Below are 18,860 nucleotides of genomic sequence, written 5' to 3' on the forward strand. Positions count from 1 at the left end.
CAAAGGTACCTAGTGCTCAGAGCAGCATTCAGTTTAACCCATGGTCCGATCCCTCAGGAGATCATGGACTGATCTTTACTACAACCTGTTCCCATGGGCAGGCAGGAGACAGGACATTCCAGACAGGAAGTTGATGTCTGAGGAACACTAGCACCCCTCCCCCAAAGCGACGTCTGACTAGGCATGACTGAGCTAATGTAATGGTTGTGATTTGGAAGCAAAGGTCCGACAGAGCCATTCTGGTCAAGGGACAGCTGCAGTGTCACAGTGGATCACCGTATCACGAATACATGGACAGAGCTAAGCAGGGCTGAGTCCACTCCACGCGGGGCAGAGGAATGCTTCATAGGACTGGGTGGAACCAGGGCAGCCCAGGGCCGCAAGGTCCTTGGACAGCCTTGCACTCTCAGAGCAGCTGCCACGCCAGCCCACCCACTCTGAGCACCAGGGCCAGGCTAACACCAACCATGGTGACGGGGCTGAGTGTGCGTCCCAGTGGTGGCGGTTCGTAAGTTTCACGCACTCATCTTCACCAGCCTCTACTTTAGCTGTGCTTTCTGCCTAAAGATCTACTGTCAAAATACCTCAGGTCTTGAAAAGCCATCAGAACCCGAGTCTGTGTGGAACTGCGAGTCAGCCTCCGTGGAGCTGTGGCCTCTGGGAGCCAGCGCAGACGGCTGGAGCTGGGCCTGACTCCGCGGGCGGCTGACTTTGGGCCCCTAACAGGGTTGTGGCACTAAGTGGGCATCCACGGAGAGATGGAGACAGTCTGCAGTGGACCCAGAGGGACTGGGGCATGGGGGATCCAGGTTCAGGTGGATCACAGGGCACAGCCAAAACAAGTCCCCTAACAGAGCAGCTTGGCTGACCAGACTCAGAAGATGCTGAGCAACGACACCTGCCAACAGCCACCCCAGGCTCCACACCATCCCAGGCCCAGGAAGGGATACCCAATGCATGCCAGCAGAGGGCACTGTAGTGTGCACATTATTTCCTTAGGAAACCCACAGGGACCACAGGACAGTTGCAAGGAACATCCCAGACCTAAGGCCTGTGAACTGGTGCCAGGGGCCTGGGGGTCCTGTCCCATACTCTGCAGTTAACTGCCAAGACCCTCACTTAAACCTTCAGGCCTCCCATGGAGGTCTGCATTCCATGTGAGCACAGCCCCGAACTACAGGACCAAGCAGATCGGGTCTTGCTTGGCTGCCCCCAAGGAAACATCCTGAAAGATCGCTTCCCAAGGTGGTGGCCTGATGGCCACCCTCTGGCTCCAATCTTCCAAGAATCCCTGTGCCACACCAGGCTGATGGCCGCCGGGTGCACTCCCTGTGCAGGTTACCACTCAGCCACAACCAGTTCCAGTCCCAAGCCTGCTTGGTTGCTCTGAGAAGCCCCTGCAGAAGCGGCTGGAGGGGCAACAGCAGAGCACACACCTGCTTGTTGCTCTGTCATCAGACAGCAACCTGGCCTCACTGTGAAAATTGGCCTTAATGTCACTTCTCGCGGTCTAGTGGCTCTGACCCATGACCCCTGTGAACATGTCATCCTCTGCCAAGCTGAACCTAGCCTCCCAGGGCACAGGACAGGGTGGTGGTGGCTGGAGCAGAGGCACCTACCAAAGCCGATGAGGCCCAGTGTCTCCCCACGAATCCGGGCTGCTCCCGAGGCCACCTCGCGGATCTGCTCCACGCTCTGCACCCGCGTGCCTTCCCGCAGCGCCTGGTACAGCCACGTGTTGCGCCGGTACAGGTTGAGGATGTGGCAGATGGTGGAGTCGGCCGTCTCCTCCACAGCTGCCGACGGGATGTTGCACACGGCGATGCCTGTGGGGGACAAGGGCGGTGAGGAAGCCGTCACTCCCGCTGCGGTCCTTGCAGGGGAGGCAGTGAGCGGCTGCGCTGCTCACCATTTCCCCGGGTGCGGGTTCGGGTGCTGCTCAGTGATCCCACGGCCTGTGGAGTCCAGGACCTCCATCCTACTCTAGCACCTGCACCTGAGCAGCTTCCGCTCAGGCCTGCCCTGACCCGGAGACATTAGAGCAGCCCCACCCTGGCAGGACTTTGGTGTGGGGGGGTGGAGGGTAACAAGGGCCAAGCTCACTGAAGTCTGCAAACTGGACCCTGCTCAGGGCCTCCTCCCTGCCCCCGCCCCCCCATGGGAGCCAGGTGTGATTGCAGAGATGGTTTCTTTTTATGTGACGTTAGGGTTTGATGCAAAAATGCAACTATTCCTTTTTTTTTTTTAATGCCTGGAAGCTGCAGCGGGAAGAGCTGAGCTTAGAACGAGCCACTGCAACCTTAAACCTTAAAACTCAAACATCCTGGAGGAAAGAACATCTGCTGGAAGAGAATAGAGTCCTGCAAAGGAGGCCAAGCATCCTGACCTCCCGCCTGGGGTGCGGACAGCCCGGGGCCACGGAAAACTCAAGGCTCAGCAGTGCGGGCGGGCGGGCTGTGGTTTCCTAGCTGGGGGAGGAGGGTAGAGAGGGCTGAGTGCGGCGCTCTACCGCCCTGTACACAGGGTGAGTGGCTGGAGCTCCTCCTGTTCCCCGAGTCAGGGGGTACACAGGTTAAGTGGCTGGATCTCCTCTTGCTCCCAGAGAGACTGGGGGTGCTCAGGCTAAGCTTGCCTGAGCCCACGAGTGGGAGGCGACACAAGGTGACCTGTGGCCATGTGCACTCCTGCCTGGGGTGGAGCCCATGGTTTTGTCGTCAGTGTTGGTTGATAGGCTGAGTCGTTGGGGGGGGGAGAGTGGGGAGGGGCCCATGTCATCTGCCACGAGGGACAGCCCCGTCATGAAGCCCTGCAGAGTAGCCACCGCGCCGCGCCAGCGCCAGCCGTCACTCACCAAGCTCGCCGGCAGCCTTGATGTCCACGTTGTCGTAGCCACTGCCGATGCGCACGATGACCCTGAGCGCCTTGAACTTCTCCAGGTCCTCCCTGGTGAGGGTGATGGTGTGGTACATCATGGCTCCCACGGCCTCGTTTAACACCTGCGCACAAAGGCGGACAGGAGCGTTAGGAATCGCGGAGGCTTGGGGAGTTGCTGGGGACTGGCCAGTGATGTCGCGGGGTGGGGCGGCTCACCTTCTCGTGGATCTCCTGAGTGGACTGTGCGTCGCAGAAGGCCACGGTGGCCAGGTCCTTCAGAATAGGCATCTCCACGGTGCAGTCTCTGCCATCCAGCAGTGCCACCAGGGGGCGGGGGTGCAGGGGTCCGTTCATGATCTGGGGTCGGATACCTGCAGGGGAGAGGAATGGCGTGAAACGGGCGGAGCGGGGCTCAGCCGGTGCATCGCAGATGCGTGGCAGCAACTGCCCCGACACTGGCTCGTGGTCCTGAGAGGCCAGGTCTGTGCCTTCATGCTGTGCCTGGCCGCAGGGCAGTTCCCACCCCGGATGCAGTCCTCCCAGTAGTGGTGTGTGTTCCCAGGCTCCTCCCAGTAGTGGTGTGTGTTCCCAGGCTGAAGGTTAACTCTGGGACAAGCTCTTGCAACCCAGAAATCCAAAGAAAACACCTGGGTTGCTCAGCTGAACTGCTCTATTTCCTGGAGTTGGGGGTACACTGAGTCACTGACACCATTCACGGCTGCTCAGACCTGAAGAGGGAGCTGAGAAATGGGACAGCACACTGCTGCACACCACGATCAAGACTCGGGGACTGTGGAGTCCCGAGGGCGCAGCCCCCATCCCCTCACCAGCAGAGACCACAGCCATTGTTTCCCTGCTATGGAACACCAGATGCCCGTCAGGGGGAACCCAAAGACCAAAAAGGTGTGCAGCCTCTTCACCTGGATAGGAGAGAGGAAGAGAGGCCTATGGGACCCAGGTGCAGGCCAGAAGCACCCTGAGCTGCACTGGGGAGGGAGGCAGGCCTCCAGCCCCCCAGTCGCGCGCTCAGACCTGCGAGGCGCGCAGTGGTGGTGCAATGATAAATGCAAGGAAACGGAGGCTCCTATCGGCTCCCATCCCAGCTCTTTCCTTCTGCAAAGAAGGAAAGAGGACATGTGGGGAGCTACAGGCAAGCAGCCCTCCCAGCTTCCTCCTGGATGAACGCAACAGGCGTGGAAGCAGGCGAAGGTGCGCAGCGCACAAGGCAGGAACCGAGAGCCGGCAGAGAGTGGCGTCCACAGCATCATCTCATGGATGTTGTTGCCTGGGCGACAAACTCTAGGTTGCCTAGCGACCACCTCCCTCCCTGACTTTGGTGGCCTTTCTCCTTGGTGACACCCAACCTTAGTTGTCCCCTTCAGTGGAAGTTAGACCCTATGTACCCAAGCTCTAACCTAGCAGTGGATTTATTCCAGCTGTAAGACCTTTATAACAAGGCAGGAAATGGAGACAGAAGGGATTGGCCGCAGAGAGGACCCTGGGGAGGCAGAGCACAAGATGACGAGGGAAGATGGGAGGGTGAGTGGTAAGATTCCACCACAAAGAACCCTTGCGTGGGACTGCATGGGGCGCCAAGGGGCCCAGCAGATGTCTGGCATGGAGTTAGGAAACAGGCACATGTTCCCAGAAGGAACAGAGCGGAAGGAGGTCAGGCTGCCCTCCCCTGCTGTCCCAGGCTGGATGCTGGATGCTGGGCAAGGCCTCACATGAGCTCCACAATCCAAGACAAACTGCAAGAAGGAAGGCCTCCATCCGAACGCCCGGCCTCCAGAGGACGGTGCATTTAAGACCGAACACAAGGGCTGGGGCTAGGGCTCAGTGGTAGAGCGCTTGCCTAGCACGCATGGAGCCCTGGGTTCCATTCTTCAGTACCACATCCAGAGAAAGTCAGAGGTGGAGCGTTGGCTCAAGTGGTAGAGTGCTAGCCTTGAGCACAGAGAAGCTCAGGGATGGCGCCTGAGGCCTGAGTTCAAGCTCCAGGACTGGAAAAAACAAACACAAGACAGGGCACGAGCTGGATGCCGGGAGTGCATGCCTGTAATCTTAGCTACCTAGGATGCTGAGATCCGAGGACTGGGCTCCAAGCCAGGCTGGTCAGGAAAGGACTGGGGCCAGGTGCAACCACAGGGACAGTGCGGAGCCGTCCCCAGGCACTGCACGCACCGCCGCCAGCAGTCGCTCCAGGAGCGCATTTGCCACACCGCAGGAATTATCCTAAGCTGCGAAACTCAAGATGTGCACAACCCAAACTACACATACACAAAGTGAAAAAAGTAGCGGAGGGCTGGGAAGGTGGCTCAGTGGTAGAGCGCTTGCCTTGCATGCACGAGGCCCTGGGTTCAATTCCTCAGCACCACATAAGCAAAAAGAAAAAAGCTGGAAGAGGCGCTGTGGCTCAAGTGGTAGAGCGCTAGCCTTGAGCTGAAGAGCTGAGGGACGGCGCCCAGGCCCAGAGGTTCAGGCCCCGCGACAGGATCCCCCCCCCCCCAAAAAAGTAGCGGAGCCTGTAGCCCAAGACAGGATAGCGTCGTCTGCGGTGATCTGCCGTGTGCTATCGCTGGCTGCAGGTCTGGAGGATCCACCGCGCACCGCCCGCTGCCCTGCCCAGCAGCAGCCAGGACTATGGGCACAGCAGCTACAGTGTGCTTCCGGGAGACGCCTGCAGCACAGCCCCAAGGAGGAGCCGAGCTGTGCGTGGCGGTTGACTGGCTCATTTCCTGCTCTCCACAGTGGGCTCCCTGTGAGGTCAAGACCCTGCTCGTATGCACCATGTGATCTCCCCTTCCTAACAGAGACCCAGCAGGCTCAGCGGCAAACACCTCCCTGCACCCCCCCATCCTAAGCGTGGCACCCCAAGTCACTGCTGAGACGATGCTCAGGATTTTACCAGTGACAACATTTGAAACGCAGGAGCCCCAGGAGAAAAGGGGGTGTTCAAGTCTCAAGGTTCTATGGGGTCACTGAGCAGGTGGCCAGGGTGGGTGGGGTCTTCTGACCATCGCCCTGGGGCTCACGCTGTGCATGCAGCAGGGGTGGCAGTGGCACAGAGCCTTTGAACTGGAAGGTTCTGGGCTTTGAACCCAGCTCTGGAAAGGTCACGGGTGGGTGGGCCTCCCAGGCACTGCCCGCTCCTCTCTGGTGGGACACGTTCCGTGCCACATTATTGGACACAAGCTGACTGGCAGTGACGGCTGGAAGGATGGGCCACATCTGTGCACAGCTGTGCCTGGTGCCCTGCCCCTGCCAGCCACTTCCTGTAACTCATCTTCAGTACTTTATCGAAGTTACTGAGTCATGCAGCACCAACAGCCAAGAACACACATGGAAATGGAGGTGTGAGCGATGCAGCAGGGGACGGTGGTCTGCCCCGGCACGAACACACCCCCTTCCCCTGGGCTCCCGACCACCGCCATGGCTGTCACCTCCTCTCGGTCACTGCAGTTGGGCGGCCTGCCTGTGCGGCGGCAGGTCCTGTTCTTCAACAGGGAAGAGGGCACTGGGTGGTGAGCTGAACACACCCAGGTCCACCCAGTGAGCAAGTGTGGCTAGGACTGGTTTCTAGGCCTGTCGACCTCCAGGAGCTGAGCACCCAACCTCAGCCTCTGGCCACAAAGTGGAATAACTGGCCACCCATTCCTATTTCTGAACCTCAGACAAGGGACAGGGACACGGTCCCGCCGGGAAGTGTCTGCCCGTGCACACCCATACCCAGCCGCCTGAGGGACGCCCTTCCCACGGGCACCGGAGACAAGCTCAGGGAGCAGGGCTCATCCCAGACAGCAAAACCAACACAGTGAAGCTTGCCTCTGCTCCCCAGAGCTTCCCACGGCAGGCATCTTCCTAGAAAGTCCTGGGCACTGGCACTGGCTGGCGCTCATTCAGACGGAGGTGGAAGCTGTGCTCTGCCGCCCTCAGCAGGGCGTCTGGGGACCAGGGCATCCGTGGGGTTCCGTGGAACGCCTCCTTCCTTTACTGCTGAGACTCGGGCATCGATCCATAGAACCAGTAAGAAGCAATCGCAGTGCCATACTGGCCGCCCCGCCCCGCCCTGCCCCCCAACTGACTGCCCAGAGCGCAGCGGGGCTTCATGGTTTCTCTCCAAAACTGCATGGGAGAGCAAGCCCCGCTCCAAACCCACCCCAAAGCCACAGGCAGCAAACGCTACCACTGCCCCCCAGAGCAACGCTCTGCAAGGGGTCCCTGCGCAAGGCTGTCTTCTGGACATTTCCTCCCGGGCCTTGGAAGGGTGAGTTCTGGCTCACAGTCAGGTATGACGTCAGCACGCCGGTGCTGTGGGCAGAGAAGAGCTGAACAGCTCAGGAAGCTGAGGACAGCACAGGCGGCTCCTGAGCAGCGTGGGGTCCCCCCAGTCTATGTGGGTGAGAGTCTGGGAATGGACCCGAGTCCCTGCAGAGCTCAGGAAAAGGGCCTGGTCTTGGCAGGTCCTGCTGCGGCCGAGGACCCCAGGAGCAAGCAGGCTGCAGCACAAACAGATCCCACCAGGTCCCGCGGCTCTGGGGCTTCTGGTTGAGATGAGGTGGACTGGCCCACTGTCCTTCCAGGAAGAGACCACACGGCTCCCCTCGGGCCTGGGCGGCTCCACGCTTTTCCTCGCCTCCTCCGGGCTGAACACCCATAAAAGCAGCACCGCTGCCCTTCCGTGGCTAGGGCGGCGCGAGGCCCAGCTCCAGGCTGCTGAGAAGCGGGGCTGCTCGGTGGCAGCCGGCACGGCAGCCCTGGCTCTTGGGCAGGAAGATGACCTCCGGGCGTAGCAGCCCCTCCTCGCCTGCCACCTCCCTTAATTCCCAAGACTTCTAAAGCAACCCGCGCTCAAAGCCATTCACAGGAAGACACTGCGAACTCGGGGATTCCTTCACGGAAAAAAATCCCCTCAGGAAGGGAGCGGGGTTCAGAGGTCAGGGTCAGTTGGAGGCAGGAGCACGGGGCGGCCGGCTGGCAGCAACTTCACTAGAACGAGGCCCTGGCCAAGACCTAAGGCAAAAGCAAGCCGCTGTCCCGGGCATGGCGGGGAGATCTGTTCTTCCGCCTGTCACCGCGTTCACAAGCAAGTACTACCCCAACCCAAACAAGAAACAAGATTTATTTTGTACCCTAGATGGAATAGTAAGCTTAATGCTCAGACAAGGTTTTGTGAGGGAACCAGAGGTAGACTAGCCCTGCTCAGACTCGTGAGTAAAATGGGGCTTCATTAACTTTCTTGTTACTGTTACTCTATCTACCTTCCCAGCAGCTGGGATTAGAGGCATGAACCACCACACCAACATAAATCTTTGAAGTGATTTCCTGCTGATGCTAGAAAGCCCATGGAGAAATCCGCACACCTGTCGTCTCTGTTTGGAGAGGTCTACTGGGAAGGCTGTGTTCCGGCTGCATCTTTTCCTGCCTTTACCTCTGTCCATTCAGTTTTTCCTGTGTCCTACAGCTGTTGCTGACAGCTAGGCTCAGATCCTCGTGGACCAAAGACCACACAGGAAAATGCCACAGGAGCTTCACCACGAGAATCAGATGGCAGAGTGGCTCAGGGGCCATGCACGGGTCACAAGTGGATGTTTTTCATGGTAAATCTATGGCGAGTCTCCCACTTACTAGCAAGAAACCTGCGAATTCTCCCCTCATGTTCAGGGTGATAAGGAACAGGCGGCCAACCGTGAAAGCTTCCCCACGGCTCTGCTGACCCCTGCATCAGCTGCTCAGATCGCAGGAATGACACAGACCGCTGCTACCGCCTGGGGTCTCCCTGGGACTCCTAATTTAGCAAGGAGCCCCGGGACTGTTTCTCTGCTCTGAACATTCTGTGGTTGGTACTTCAGACCAAGTACACGAAGAGAAACTGGCTCGTGGAAAACGGACCTGTCTCTGTGAAAACTGGCAGGGATGGCAGCTGCTCACTCAAGGCTCCCGGACTGTGAGCTCTGTCCGTGGGTGGGGTGCTCTGTGGGCGGGGCTCTGATGCCTTTGTGGGGAGACACGAAGATGGCGGCTTGCTACCTCACTGTCTGTATCGCCCTCCCTCCCCACCCCTGGCACACAGGAGCCAGAGCAGCAGCCAACATTGGCTGTGGGTGACCACACGTGACGGCCACCGTGGGAAGGCTTGGCCATGCATGCCAGGCAGCAAAGCGAGTGTGGGAGCGAGGGGGACCCACCAGGCGGTCGCTCATGAAGGTTCAAACAGAACCCAGACAACCCAGCACATCAGCCTACTTTGCCTTGTTGCTGACTGCCCGGTCAATGGGCTGGGCTGGCAAACACAAGCCTACTGGTTTAAAAAACCAAGGGGTGGGGTGGGGGGACAGCCAAAGCAACTGCAGCAGCAGCAGCAGCAGCGCTATAAACCATCGCCTCTCCGGATGGTCTGAAGGAAGAGAGCTTTCTTCCTTCGGGATGGGATGCCAACACTAACTCGGTAAAGGCTGGTGGTGCTGCGGATGAGTAACCCGGCTGTGCGTCAACAAGTAGAGAATGGCGTCTCCAGGCTCAGGAGAGGTGGGCCATGGGTACAGACCTCAGGTCCCTGTGCTTGGCTTAATGAAAGCATTATCTTCTTGGGCACACCGGTACCCAGAACCTGCCCCAGAACCCAGAACCTGCCCCAGCCCAGGGCCCCTGCCCCCTGCCTTTGAGAGAGCAGGAAGCCAAGTACCCAGCCGACCCTTGCCGCGACAGGGTAGCCATCGTGCAACACGGAAAGCACAAGAAGGAACCAAGATGACAATGGGTGCTCCGGGACAGATCACTCGACAGAGAAATTCATCTGCTGGCAGACGTCCTCGGCACTGGCGTGCTGGCACGCAACACAAAATCAAAATCAATATCCTTCGGTCTGCGAAAGAGCGTGTTAACAATCACACTCTAAACAGCTTATGAAACCCTCACCCCACACCCAAACAACAGTGAGTGTTTTTGTTAGAAGACACTGCAAAAATAAACAGAAAGGGGGGGGGGGGGGAGAGAAGGCAATTTTGCAGGTCCTCCTTCAGCAAAACCTTTCCACGACTTCAAGGAGGAGATAATCTGTGATTATGACCAAACCCTCTGGTTGCTTAGCAACACATAATTAAGGAATATGTTTTCAGATCCGCTTTGCAAGCCCAGCCATTATCAGATGAAATTACTGGAGCAACAAATGTCATCGCCATGCAAATTAGTTGGTTGCAAAGAAAGAATGACTGGGAGAGGAGGAGGCATGGGGCCCTTGGAAAAATTATCCTCGGACTTCCTTCTTAGTACATTAAAAAAAAAAAAAAATCCAGGAAGACAAGCTGGATTCTTTAGGAAGAGTGCACGCAGAGGTTGTGAACCCTTGGGAAGGTAGTGACCTTGGGAAGGTAAAGCTAGGGGAGCAAAAATGGCAGCCCTGACAGGCAGCAGCCAGCTCGCCGGGCACCCGTGCACGGAAAGGTTCCGGGAGAGCTGTCTGCAAGGCAGCGCTCCACTCACGCCAGATGCCCAGGAAAACACGGCAAGTAATCTAAAAGAACTGTTTTCTAAACTGTGTCGGGAGGCAGATAATGGACATATTTTCGATTTTCAGTCAAGAGTTAAAATACAAGAAACCTAATTGCTCAGAGGATGATTAACAACCACAACCCACAAAAGACGTGTGATCAGTTACATTTGGTTCACGCTTTGAAGAAATCCATCTAGCACGGCTCGGATTTTCCTCAACCTGGTAATACGTTCTTCCCTACGAGCAAGCAGAATTCCCAACTGTATTTTCCCAGATGAGAGACTAAATATGTTTTTGAAACAGTGAGTTCTAAGGGATTTCAACATCTTGCCTTGTTTAACCCACAAGTGTGGAAATACACACATTTTTATCTCTGCGGCGGGTAATCGCTGCTTTTCGCAGTGTGTGTGGGCACTACAGAGGTGTGCGCCTCCACACGCTCAAACACCCCGCCGTCTCCAAAGCCACTCCACGGAATCCGCAGAATTACCCCTGAGCACCAAACCAGACGGCCTGATTCGAGACTTCTGAGCCACCAGGAAGACAGCTACACTTCCAGACCATACAGGGACATCCGCCCATCCACCAGGGCTGGAAAGGGGCTGCTACGCCAGGGGGTAGGCCCATTGCCCGGAAACTGGCCACAGCAGGACTTTCTGGTGTGTGGGGGCCTGTGTGGAGCCCCTGGGGAGCACCCCCCCCCCCCGGCCCCTGCGCGTGCTCCGGCCTCTGCACCCTCCCCGGCTGCTCGAGCACCCAGCTGACTGTAGTGGGAAGGACAGGTTACTTGGTTCCGTGGCGAGCATGGTAGAGACGATGATGGGAGCTCCGGTCCGCCGGGCCACCTTCTGGTACGGAGAGTGAGGCGTGTGGAGGCTTTGGCTGGCGGGCGGCGGCGCGGCGGGCTCGCTGGGGGCGCTGGGCTTCCGCGGGAGCTGGGGGCTGCCGTGGGGGCTGGGCAGCGGGGAGGCGGCCACACTCCGCTCCCGCTTCAGGAGTTCCATGGGCACGGTGTATGAGGTGGAGTAGGCTGTTCGGGGGGCTGGGTGAAGGGGGGCCAGGGGGCCGGGGTGAGTCAAGGCCACCCCAGCCTGGGGTGGGTAGGAGGGGCTCAGCCGCACGGTCAGGGCGCAGGGGGTGGGAGAGCTGTAGCCGGGGTTGGGGGGGAGGAGGGGAGCAGAATACGTGGCCGCTGTCTCCAGGAGGTGCTGGGAGGGAGCACTGGCAGGGCGGCGGGCCAGGTCTCCGGGCCGGGGGGCCTGCAGGGGCCCCGGCGGCAGCTGGGCCTGCAGGGCGGGGTCCCCGGGCAGCGGCTCGCTCCGGTGGCTGAAGCTGCTGGACCGGGCCCGGGGTGGGGGGCCGGCGCGGCCCTGTCTCCGGAGCTGCATCTCCGCCCTGAAGCTGCCGGCCAGGCGGCTCAGGACGCGGGCCTGGCCCAGGTTGGGCGCCACGGCCTTGGCGTCCGCGTCCTCCAGGGTGGCCAGGACGGCCGGGCAGTCGAAGCCTTGCTGCAGGAGGGCGGCCAGCGTGGTCTCCGCCACCCCTTCCGCCCGCAGCAGCGCCAGGAACTCAGGCGGCACGCTCCTCCTGCCCCCGGGGCCCGGCAAGGCGCACAGGTCCGCTTCGCACTCGTAAGGCAGCTTGGAGGGGAGGACGGCCTCCCGCGCGGGCCCATAGCCGCGGCTGCTGTCAGAGGCGGCCGCGGCCCCGGGGTCCACCACCAGGCAGGTGGGGGCCGCCTGTCTGGCGGGGGTAGGGTCCGCAGGCCTTTCACCGGCATCACTGTACAGCTGGTTGGAGGGGTAGGCCGCTGCCTCCACCCCAAGCCGGGGGTCGGGCAGCTCCCTCCCGTACCGCCCAGGAGACGGCGCCCTGCCCGGAGGCCGTGGGCCCGCAGGCCCCATCTTCCCCCCGGGATCTCGGTACAGGTGACTGGCGTCCTGCAGGACGGGCACCTGGCCTGGTAGCTGCTCCCACGGCCCTCGGCTGCCCAGCGCTCCGTAGGCGGGCACCGCACGGCTGACTCCCGGGTCCCGAAAATAGGGAGGAGGCTCCTTGGACAGCCGGGTCCCCCGGGCCGCCTCGCTGTAGTAGTCCTGGGGCAGGAGCGAGCTGCGGCCGGACATGGCGGCCTGGCGGCCGTCGTAGAAGGCCAAGTCGGGCAGCGGGCCCTTCCTCGTGGCCACCGAGTTGTAAAAGGCCTCCCGGTAGAGGAAAGGCTCGGCAGGCCCCGGCAGGGCAGCGTCCAGCGCCCGGTGGCTCGGCGGGTCCCCCCAGCCCCCCTCTCCGGGGCCATACGTCAGGGAGCTTCTCCTCCCCGGAGCCCGCGGGGCGTCCGCATTCTCCCAGGGGCCCTCGTACCAGCCGGCGGCGTCCCAGCTCTGAGAGCGCCCGACGCTGCCGTGCCTGCTGGGAACCGGCATCGGCGGGGTGCACGGCGGCGGCCAGGCAGGGAGGAGGCCTCGTTCTCAATCTTCGGCCACATCCATCAACACCAGACCCGACAGAACGCCGGCCCGCCCGAGATGGCTGCAAGCACCAACGGGCGCTTTGTGTTTCAAAGCCCAGCCTCAATTATTAATCCTCTGAAACCTTAGTAGGCTCAACAGCAGACTCACGGTCCCTTTGCCTGGCTTTGCCCGGCCGCGGGCCCCGGGGTCTGCCTGCCCGGCTCAGGCCCAGAAAGGAGCCGGTGCTGGAGCCTGCCTGTCCGCTTCCCGGCTGCAGGCTCACAGGGACCTCTGCTTCCTCAGTGTGGGGATTAGGAGCTAAATAAAACCCCTAAAGCTTTTGTTCCATGTGACATCTCGTCAGACTGATGGAGCCGGCGGCCTGCGCCGGCCAGGCCTCCCGCAGCAGCTGCGGCTTATCCCACACCGCCGCGGAGGTGCTTTTAGGACAAGCCCCCCCCCCCCCCCCGCTCTCAGGCATGCTCCCCAAGTATGGACCCCACAGCCGCCAAGGGAGACTGCTTGGATGCCAGTCCAACCCTAATCCCCCCATGATGAAGCGTTAATCCGGCACACACAGCTAAGAACAAACACGGTGCGGTGCTGAGGGAAGGAAAGCCTGCTGTAGGCTGCGAGCAGGCCAGGGGCTGGGAGAGGCAGGCCAGGTCTGCAGCCTGAGCTGGGGGCTGTGGTTATGAACCACATGGTTACACTGCTTACACCCGCATTCCTTCCTTTCCCTATGATGGCGAATCATTCTGTCAGGCGTGCCTACGGAACCTAGCAGCTGGGGCAGGAGATTAAGCCATCCTGTGCCCTCTGCCAGGCAATGCGCCACAACATCAAAGATGGTCGTCTGGAAGCCACTGGAAGCGCACCCCTCCTCTGCAACTTAGCAGGCAAGTGCCTTCGCACGAGTCACACTGCACTTGCTGCACAGATAGGGTCTCCAAGCTTTCATCGGAGCCAGACTTGGACACCCTCCTCCCCCCCAAGTAACTGAGGTTATCGTGTGAGCCACCGCACCTGACTAAACTTTTTTTTTTTTGCCAGTCGTGGGGCCTGAACTCTAGGCCTGGGCGCTGTCCCTCAGCTCTTCAGCTCAAGGTTAGCACTCTTACCACTTGAGCCACAGCGCCACTTCTGGCTTTTTCTGCTTATGTGGTGCTGAGGAATCGAACCCAGGGCCTCATGCATGCAAGGCAAGCGCTGTACCACTGAGCCACCTTCCCAGCCCCTGACTAAACATTTTTAAATGAGGTAGTATGTGCATCTGTGGCCATCACATCCAGGACAGTGTGGCTTCACTGAGTGTCTCTTAACCAGAGGTCTAAGTTCAAACCTGACTACAGAGAAAGAGGTGATCGCTGGACGCAGTGATGTGCAGTTACAGCGCAGGAACTGCAGGCGCAGGGCAGTGCTACGCTGTCCCTCCCCCCGCACTGGGTCCAGACGAAACGTGGGGCACACAGTGCTTTATACCCCCCGAACACTGCTGCTCTGTCTCTGAAGCTGAGCCACCCGTCTGACTTCTGGCCGGGTGAGCACCAGCTTGATGAGATGACCCCCGTTCCGCACAGAGCATCTGCATGGGGCCCACGCCGCAGTCAGAGCCCCCACGGCTCACACTCATGACCCTGGGTACCTGGGAGGCATCATTTGGGGCACTGTGGCCAGGGAAGGAAAATGAAGGTTTTCAGATTTGAACTCAGTCAATAGTGTGTTCCTCTCATCTCCAATGACACCGGGAAGGGAAGCACAAAGTTAGGAGGACCACAGCCTGGTCAGACTCCATTGTGAAAAGGACCAACTATTACAAGGGACTAGAGGCTTGAATCAAGTGGTAGAACACCCACCTGGCGAACGCAAGGCGGAACGCAAACCCCGCACCGTCTTTTCCTGTCTTCCCGGTACATGCGCAAACCAACTGGAAAATGCCCTGCTGGGTGGCAAACGGACCAAAACTCACCACCCCACATCCCCAGATGCCCGAAAGGGTGGGGGGAGGTTAAACGGAAGACGCTGCCTGTAAAATGCTGCATCTCTGCACACACTGTCCTCACGGTGCCAGTGTCTGCCATCTTTCCACTGGCGGGCAGAAAAGGCCAGGCAGGCGCAGATACATGCGGGCATCCCACAGCGCATCCCGGCCTGAGGCTGGGCTCACCCAGACCCACCAAGACAGGAAAATGTTCACAGAGCCCCTGACTGCACAGACGCCGGCCTTTCCCGTCACCACATATCCCGAACCAGAACGAATTGCCGCGAGCGGCCCTGAAGGGCTGGCACAGGCCCAGGGCGCCCTCTTGACCAGTTCTGAAGCCCAGCAGAGCCTCCTCCCCTCCAGACAGTCCTTCCGGGAATGAGGACAACTTCAGTTTGGGAGGGGGACACGGCTGCTGCCCCTTGCAGGACACTCAGACCAGAGACAAGATGGCCGAGTAACTCCTGCAGCCCAGCCCAGGCGCCTCGTCATTTCCTCTTCTATTTCAGGGAACCCACAAGCCCCACAGGGAAGAGTGGCTCTCCAGTGTCAGGGGGAAGGGCTCCCCAACTTAGGATAGCTCTGCCCTTCCAGGGAGAGAACACTGTCACACAGCAAGTAGGATCCCCTCCCGCCCGCCTGCCGTGCCTCCGCGGTCACTGGCCATACTTCTTGTGAGGCACAGCTGATGAACGCAGCAGCCCCTTCAGAGAGCTGGGTCGTGCCAGAGCTATCGCGAGACCGCTGTGGGACGTGGCTTTCCCTCAGGGTGGCGCTCCGGGCCGTACCAGTTACTGCCAGTGTGTTCAGCACAGTCCTTAAATGCCTAACAAAACACAACATCGGTGCCTGGCCGCCGGCTCAGAGCGGGTAGCGGCGAGGGTGTGGTGGGCCGGGTCACCTCTGCCGGAGAACCACGGGGCCTGGACTGGCTCTCGGGCCTGTTCTGCTTGGCAGCTACCAGAGCTCCCGCAGCCTTGCTGCTGGATTCCACAAACATTATGACAGATGCTTCCCGCCGGTCGGGAGAAACACCCGCCCCGGAGCTCGGGAGCCACAAACACTCTGGCAGGGTTTTATCCCCCCTTAAACACTTTACAATCGCCCAGAAAGGACTGCTGTTCTAAACATCTCCCTCTCTCTCTCTCTTTTTTTTTTTTGATTAGTCATGGGTCTTGAACTCTGAGCTTGGGCGCTGTCCCTCAGCTCTTCAGCTCAAGGCGAGTGCTCTACTGCTAGAGCCACAGCACCACTTCCGGTTTTCTAGTGCTTTATTGGAGATAAGATCTCGCAGACTTTTCTGCCCGGGCTGGGTTTGAACCATGATCCTCAGGTCTCAGCCTCCTGAGTAGCTAGGATTACAGGCGTGAGCCACCAGCGCCTGGTCTAAACATCTCTCTTTTAAAGGCAAGATGGAAGCGATCTTGGAAAGAGTAAATCCTATGGACTTGAACTTTCAATGCTACAAGGATCCACAGAAAAGTTCATACAATAAAAATAAGATTGTCAAAAGAAAAAAAGATCTGATAATAAAGAAAAGACACTCAAACTCTCCGGCAGACAAGATAAACACAACAAAAAGCTAACTGGGGAAAGCCCAAATATCTAAGACATGCAAGCAACATCTGCACAAAGCCCATTTCCTGTGAAATGTAAGGCAGAGGTTCACAAGTGCGGAGACCTCCAGAGATTCAGACCACCCCAGGCCAGTTCAAGATGGGAGAACATGAGACCAGCCAGGAACCCATGCTCCACAGAGCAGCCCCCAGACCCAAACAAGCATCTCATGTCTGACTGGGCTCATCAGAAGCCCACACTAACTTGCCGGGACGTCAGTCCCTGGACCACTGCAGAACAAAGATTTCTGGGAAGGGCGGCTCTGAACCTGCAGGCAGAAACCAGAAGCTCCCAAGGAGGTGGTCCTGGGCTTGCCCATCAGCAAGATCGTCTCCCCACAACTCCCATCCCCGCAGCTCCCCAGAGACACTGCTGAGGTCAGTGGGTTCCACACTGTTTTCCGGCTGAAACGGCCAAAAATAGGCCTATGATAAAACCACTTCCTCCTTTGGAATGTGGAGAGAGGCCATGTAGCTTTTCTGTTAAGGTGTTTACATTTGAAAACTTTTCTAGCTTTGAAAAAGTCCTTTCATTGTCCATCCAATATTATCTACCAAAGTAATTTGTTAATCTAACTACAAAATGGGAAGGTGGTGGGGGGGGGGCAGGGGAGAGCAACATTAGTAAAACAGTCACAGGAAGTCTGGTGTTTTAAGTTTTTGTCTTCGGGTGGAACCCAAACTTCATTTACACAAGTGCTCATGTGAATTATATACTCAGACCTCCAACCCCATTTAATTCTAGCTTTGAGATAGGGTATTGCTTCCTTTGCCCAGGCTGGACTTGAACTCATGGTTTTCCAGTCTTGTTCCAAGTGGCTAGGATGAATGAGAGGCCTGTCCTGTGTCTTATACCTGGTGTTCCTGAGGGTTTATTAAGGCAGTCACGTGGGATTGATGGGAGGCCACGGGCCGTGTGGATGTGCAGAGGACTGCTCTGTCCACGCCGAGGCGCCCTTTCAAGGTTAGCCATGCTCCGAATGATTCCAGCCCTTGTGGGGCTCATCAGCTTAACCACTTAATAAAAGCAAAGGCACACGCGTCACCTCGAGCCAGCTTCTCGTGGCACTGTCAAAGTTCCTGAGCCGCAGTTGTACGGGCTACACTTGACTCACACTTGAAGCCCTGGATGCCCCGTGCTGAGCCACACCTGTGTGTCAAGGCGCCCTGAGCACAGGGCAAAGTCCACAAAGTCCGCCTCACCCCTGTCCCACAAACACTGCCATCCACGCAGGTGAGAAGATAACCCGGAATCACCCGGGGACGGCAGCCGCAGGGGCAGACCGGCGTGCCGCGCCGCGCCAGCACCCCACGGAAGTCCCAGACCCCACAGCACACATCAATGCGTGAGACAGGCCCCGGCCTGGGTAAAGAGGAGGCAACAGCCATGGGCCTTCCCCAGGGTGAGGGGGAAGCCACAGCTACGCCCTGTCAGACAAGCCCCTTCCCAGGACTGCGTAGCAGCCACGTCTCCACAGCAGTGCTGAGGAGCAGTGGAGAACATTCTTCCCACATCTGACACTGCCCGGGAGCACAGGGAGCCCTGGCCTAACAGTTGGGGGGGGGGAGGGGGGAGCTGTGAAGACGCCTTAAAGACACAAGGGCTGATGTCTCCTTCCACAAGGCGTGGCTCCCTCCCCCTCTCCGGGTGCCATGGGAAGGGAAGGACTCTCGGCACATCCAAGCAGGTTGTGAGAACCAAGACTGAGACTACTCTGGGTGAGACACGAGGGCCGAGGGCAGAGGGGGGCGAGGTCTTTGTGGGTGTGCAGACGGGCACAGATCATTTTCCCTCCCCTCCTTTTGGGAACCCAGCCCGCCCAGCGCTCCCGTGTCAGAAAGGGCCACGAGGCTTCTCTGGAGAGGGAGCACTCTTCGAACCCTGCCTGGGCTTTACTCCGACACAGCCACCCATTCCATTCCAGGACATACCAACTGAGGTTGTGACCAACGTGACCTCTCACTGCATGCTTGAATGCCTGCAAGTTGTCTACAAGGAAAGCGGGCGAGTTCCTGGGAGATGAGCGTGTCCTCAAATACTCACTAGGCCTAGAATGTTCTTGGAAGCCCGGAACCTTCTTGGCACCTGTGGGGACACTGCCTGCAGGCATGGCGTACACACAGCTACTGTCTAAGCGTGGAGATGCTGCTGGAGGCGCCGACTGCTCCAAGGGAAACAGACCAGCCCCGCACACTTCCGTGTGAGGAGGAAATGCGTCTGCTAGGGCTCTGCAGGCTGGGGATGCCACCTGGAGGCCCAGGTCTGAGCTGAGGATGGGGGTGTCACCATGGGAGCAGGACACAAGCCAGCAGAACTGATGGAAAACACACCACATGCCTGAGCTCCAGAGCCGACTCCAGCGGTCCCAACACGCGGCCGCAGAGCCTTTAAGAACAAAGAACCCACCCACCAGCAACCAACAGGTACAAAAAGAAACTTACTT

The 18,860-nt window shown here is 58.9% G+C and overlaps 1 protein-coding gene across 7 annotated transcripts in view; it reads right to left on the minus strand.

The window, feature by feature from the left end:
- Ctbp2 (C-terminal binding protein 2) overlaps nucleotides 1-18,860 on the minus strand; it is a 125,077-nt gene that overhangs the window by 5,339 nt on the left and 100,878 nt on the right. For 6 of the 7 annotated variants that reach the window (XM_069988265.1, XM_069988268.1, XM_069988263.1 and 3 more), the window contains 3 exons: nucleotides 3,091-3,245; nucleotides 2,852-2,996; nucleotides 1,620-1,826 (listed from right to left, as the gene is read on the minus strand). In XM_069988265.1, coding sequence (XP_069844366.1) covers nucleotides 1,620-1,826; nucleotides 2,852-2,996; nucleotides 3,091-3,245 — 507 coding nt within the window. Of the gene's footprint in view, nucleotides 1-1,619; nucleotides 1,827-2,851; nucleotides 2,997-3,090; nucleotides 3,246-11,153; nucleotides 12,790-18,860 lie in introns of those variants that run through there. The other variant, XM_069988262.1, reaches the window with a different exon arrangement.

The sequence above is a fragment of the Dipodomys merriami genome, unplaced genomic scaffold (assembly GCF_024711535.1).
Source record: "Dipodomys merriami isolate MVZ:Mamm:240054 unplaced genomic scaffold, mDipMer1.0.p SCAF_35, whole genome shotgun sequence".
NCBI classification, from domain to species: Eukaryota; Metazoa; Chordata; class Mammalia; order Rodentia; family Heteromyidae; genus Dipodomys; species Dipodomys merriami.